At 38.1% G+C, this 4,069-nt stretch overlaps 1 protein-coding gene across 1 annotated transcript; it reads left to right on the forward strand.

The window, feature by feature from the left end:
- Window positions 1-2,151: 2,151 nt before the first annotated feature.
- LOC149202813 (cyclin-B2-2-like) lies at window positions 2,152-3,215 on the forward strand. The gene is made up of 4 exons (XM_089401690.1): window positions 2,152-2,256; window positions 2,462-2,578; window positions 2,672-2,761; window positions 2,876-3,215. Exons 1-4 carry the CDS (start codon window positions 2,152-2,154, stop codon window positions 3,044-3,046), a joined length of 483 nt encoding a protein of 160 aa, XP_089257816.1. The 3' UTR covers window positions 3,047-3,215.
- Window positions 3,216-4,069: the final 854 nt, after the last annotated feature.

The raw sequence follows: 4,069 nt of genomic DNA on the forward strand, positions 1-4,069 counted from the left end.
GTATGGCATTTAATTTTGCCGGCTCAACCACGTGAAGGGATGAGGTCCGGGGTTTTCTGGAGTTCGCGCCCTCGTTTAGCACCACCTTGCTCAACGGTTGAGATGGATTGATGGTCATCCAAGGGTTGTGCTGCCCCGGATGTTCCACCACAGGTTTATCCGATGACACAAGGCTCAGACCGGCTTCCCAAGGTTTCCGCAGAGGCTCTGGCGAGCCAACTCCAACCCGTTCCGACTCTATACTGCCGCAGGATCGTCCTGGGTTTTTCAGTTCGTTGAGCAACCATTCGGAGGCATCACATACACAGTCTAGATGTTTTTTTTTCCTGGTAAGTTTACATTATGCGGTCTTACTGTGTTTGAATTCATCACTCTCGGCTCCTGTAATTTTTTTTAAGGAGTTTTGGGTTTTTGACTAATGTATGCTATGTTTGTTTCGATTTCATGGCAAGGTGCTGTCCAGCCTTCCGAGCCTGCTCCTGGAAAAAGGACATCTCCTTCCAGCGTTTTGACTCTACCGACTTCCCTACAGGTATGCTCTTTCCAATCACTCCATGAACAGTTGCCGGTGTTGATGGTTTCATGTAATGTCTGGTAACAGAGGGGGTTTCTCTCCCTCGTACCTCTTGACACAGCCCACGGCCCATAGCCTTACCTCTTTTCCACTGCTGGTCGCAGATAGCAGCAAGATGTCACACTAGACTTGTCCTGCGCCTCTCTGTTTACTAGGATTTTGGTTCCAGGTGGAGCCAAACTAACCCAAGATTCGGGGTTTAGCAGTGTTAACCTGTGTGGACATGCTCTCGTCTTTTCAGAATTGTTTGTAATTTCACTGTATTATTCCAGAATATGAATGGGTAAAGCTTTGGTGTATATCACTCATCGAATTGTAATGTTTAAACACCATCTTATACTTACTCCTTTTATTAATCACGATATTCGTAGCCCTCAGGGCTTTGCTAAGTATTATATCAGAGTATTGTTTCTATTCCTCTGCATGGGATGCTAAAAGTGATGGTTGTGTTTACTGGCAATTATAGCCCCAGGCTACAGGGATTGTTTACGGCTTTCTACAGATTTCATGCAGTTTCTGGTCATTCTTTAATTTAGTTTTTTTTTTTTGCATGGTCTCTTCTGTTGACCTATGGCTGTGGATAATCGATTGACAACCCTCCTTACTGTTTCGGTAAAGAAAATTGCCTGGAGAACTTGCATGACTCTGTTGTCGGCATTTCCAGACTTGTATATGAATATACATATATTTGCAGCTTTTAGTCTCGCTCAAAACTGGCTATCAGTAATTGGTTTTACATTCGAATTAATTCTCTATCAAATCTAATACCTCTACCAGGAGTATTTGAGTTACTGCTCTGTCACAGTTATGTAAATAATTTCGTTCCAAGGTTTGCGGGTTGGCTGGAAGATATTAATTCATTTCTGTCATTCGTTTATATGATTAATTATCTGCTTCTGTCATTCATTTATATGCTTACTGTCTGTTGCTGTTATAGTTTCATTAAAAGTTAGTTTTTGTACAATGGGGAGATATCAGGGCTCGATGTGCTTACTTCTGTTTAAATATAGTTCCAATTTATCTACCCTTCGATATTTTTCTATAGCCGTCCGGTTTCTTATCTCATCTTAATCGTAACTGAGGCTTAACAACATCCCCATGATTAAATATTGAGTCTGCATACTATGTTTTAATCCAGTTATTATTACCTCCTGCTGCATGATAAATTCTTCTTTTCTTTTAGTTCCGGCAAGGGTTTCTCCTAGGGGTAAAATACCCATTGTGCAGGTCTATACATAACCCTTAATAATTTCCAGTTTCATAGTTTGCTCTTGTCCAGTTACAGTGAGCCTGTAACTTTTACAGCTCCGAGCTACTTACTATTCAGAAAAGTCTCTATGATTAGTCCTCAGACCCTAATCTCAGTTTCTGAATTTCCTTGCTCAAGGTATTTCTATCACCGCACAGGTTTTTTTGATTTTTGTTTTGTAATTGACTGAGGGGTAAAAGAACACTATTTATATACAGTTATCTGCTAATAACTCAAATAAACTAGACTCCTCACCCAATTCCTATGCAGAAATATATAAAATATTGAACATATTTCCTACCAAGAAACTTAGCAGATAATGTAACAGATGTCCAAGGGATTTTTTCCTACTTACCTGGTTGCTGCCTGGCAGATAAAATTCCTCAGTGGTTCACCTGAAATTCCCGCTGCTTCTTTGTTTGACTACCCAACTGTGAGACTCGTCCTTCAAGACCAGAGTATCCATGTCCACTCCAAATTACTAGCAAGTTTTATACCCTTAAGATAGCTTTGTCTTTAGTCATGTTGTAAGTTGGATGAAAATGATTAGTTATCTTGATAGCCTCAACTTAGTGTTGTGTTTATTTATGATGTAAGTTGGCTGAAAATGATTAATAATCTTGATGAATGTATTTCAGGATGCATTCAGGGATTCCCATCAGGTTCTTCCTAGCATTGATTATGGAAACATTGAAAACCAATTGGCAGTTGTTGAATACGTTGAAGATATATACAAATTCTACAGGACAATTGAGGTATTTTTCTCTATCAATGATTGCAGTTTCTTGTTAGGGTGAAGGTAAAGTTTTATTTTCCTTAACTAAAATTTGGCATTCATGTATGCCCAGGACGTGAGTTGCGTACCTCCAGATTATATGAGAAACCAGGTTAAAATCAACGCAAAGATGAGGGCAGTCGTGATTGATTGGTTGGTGGAGGTACAACTTTGTTCCTATGCTAGTTCCAACTTCCATTTGCTGTCAAACTTAGATCTAAAAGAGATTTATATGGTCTATCTCTTAGGCCTGACATCAAAATCTTAAAATTTTCAGGTGCATCTAGAATTGGAATTAATGCCAGAGACGTTGTATCTCACTGTGAACATCATTGACAGATACCTTTCTATTCAGAGTATTGCAAGGAAGAATTTGCCATTACTTGCTATCGCTGCAATGTTTATAGCTAGCAAATATGAAGAAGTCTGTCCTCCACATGTAGGATGACTTGCTGACATCTGTAAGAAAGGATGTGTATATATCTAATTAAAAGAACACTTTGTTGGTTGTATAAAAGTACATACACCAGCAATATCTACTCCTACAGAAGATTACGCTTTATGCTGGAATCAGCACAAAAATTATATTATAATAGGTAACACAATATTGATAAGAGTTGGTTTATACTTGGCTACAGGTCAATGACTTCATCCGCATATTCCCAAATGAATGCACGTCAGAACAGATAGTGGCCATGGTAATTAGCTCTAACTGATAATTCTTTGTCATTGATTGCAACATAGTCTCCAAACATTCAGATTGACTGATCAATTGATAATAACTCTTCGCAGGAGTCTACGATATTAAAACAACTGAACTTCAAACTTACAGTTCCCACTCGGCCATATGTATTCCTCCTCAGGTTTCTAAAGGCAGCTGATTCCAACAAAGTGGTAAAGTTTTGAATGACACCACTTTTTATATTGTTGAAAGCAGCCTGTGTGGCATTGATCAAATCTACTTTTGAAAATGCCTCATAAAATCTAGCATTCATGTTTTAAATTACTTTTCTTTATTGTATTCCTAATAATACCCTGTTGTACTGACAAGTCGTACTATCTATTATTCAGATGGAAAATCTAGCATTATTCTTGGTTGAACTGTGTTTGCTTCAGTACATAATGAGCAAGTACAATCCATAAAATTTGTGTTAAGGGCTTTGAACACTTATCCGCTATGGAAGGCTTGTTTGTTGATGTGGTTTTTGAAATATTCAATGTATTTTTTAAGTTGTTTGTGCAAGCGTTTTCCATAACAGTAGTGAAGGCTTATCTGGATCTCAAAATATTGTGCATAGGTGATGCTTTTCCCTCCTCTAGTTAGTTCATTCTTGTTTATTGTGTGTTTTTACAAACATTTTGCAGTATGGTCCACTTTTTATCATTTTTGATAATATAGCTCATGTATTTGATACTTGTAGGCCTTTAATCCATAAAAAACAGCCCAAAAATCTCAGAAATAAACACCTAT

This window comes from Pinus tabuliformis, chromosome 2_1, assembly GCF_031772625.1.
Source record: "Pinus tabuliformis cultivar Carrire ecotype Pingquan chromosome 2_1, CPIR1, whole genome shotgun sequence".
NCBI lineage: Eukaryota > Viridiplantae > Streptophyta > Pinopsida > Pinales > Pinaceae > Pinus > Pinus tabuliformis.

Excerpts from the sequence above, each read along its gene's own strand:
- LOC149202813 (XM_089401690.1), top strand. The coding sequence starts at position 2,152 with ATGTCCAAGGGATTTTTTCCTACTTACCTGGTTGCTGCCTGGCAGATA. Across the intron at positions 2,257-2,461 it reads CTTTGTTTGACTACCCAACT|GATGCATTCAGGGATTCCCA; the intron begins GTGAGACTCGTC and ends AATGTATTTCAG. Across the intron at positions 2,579-2,671 it reads AATTCTACAGGACAATTGAG|GACGTGAGTTGCGTACCTCC; the intron begins GTATTTTTCTCT and ends ATGTATGCCCAG.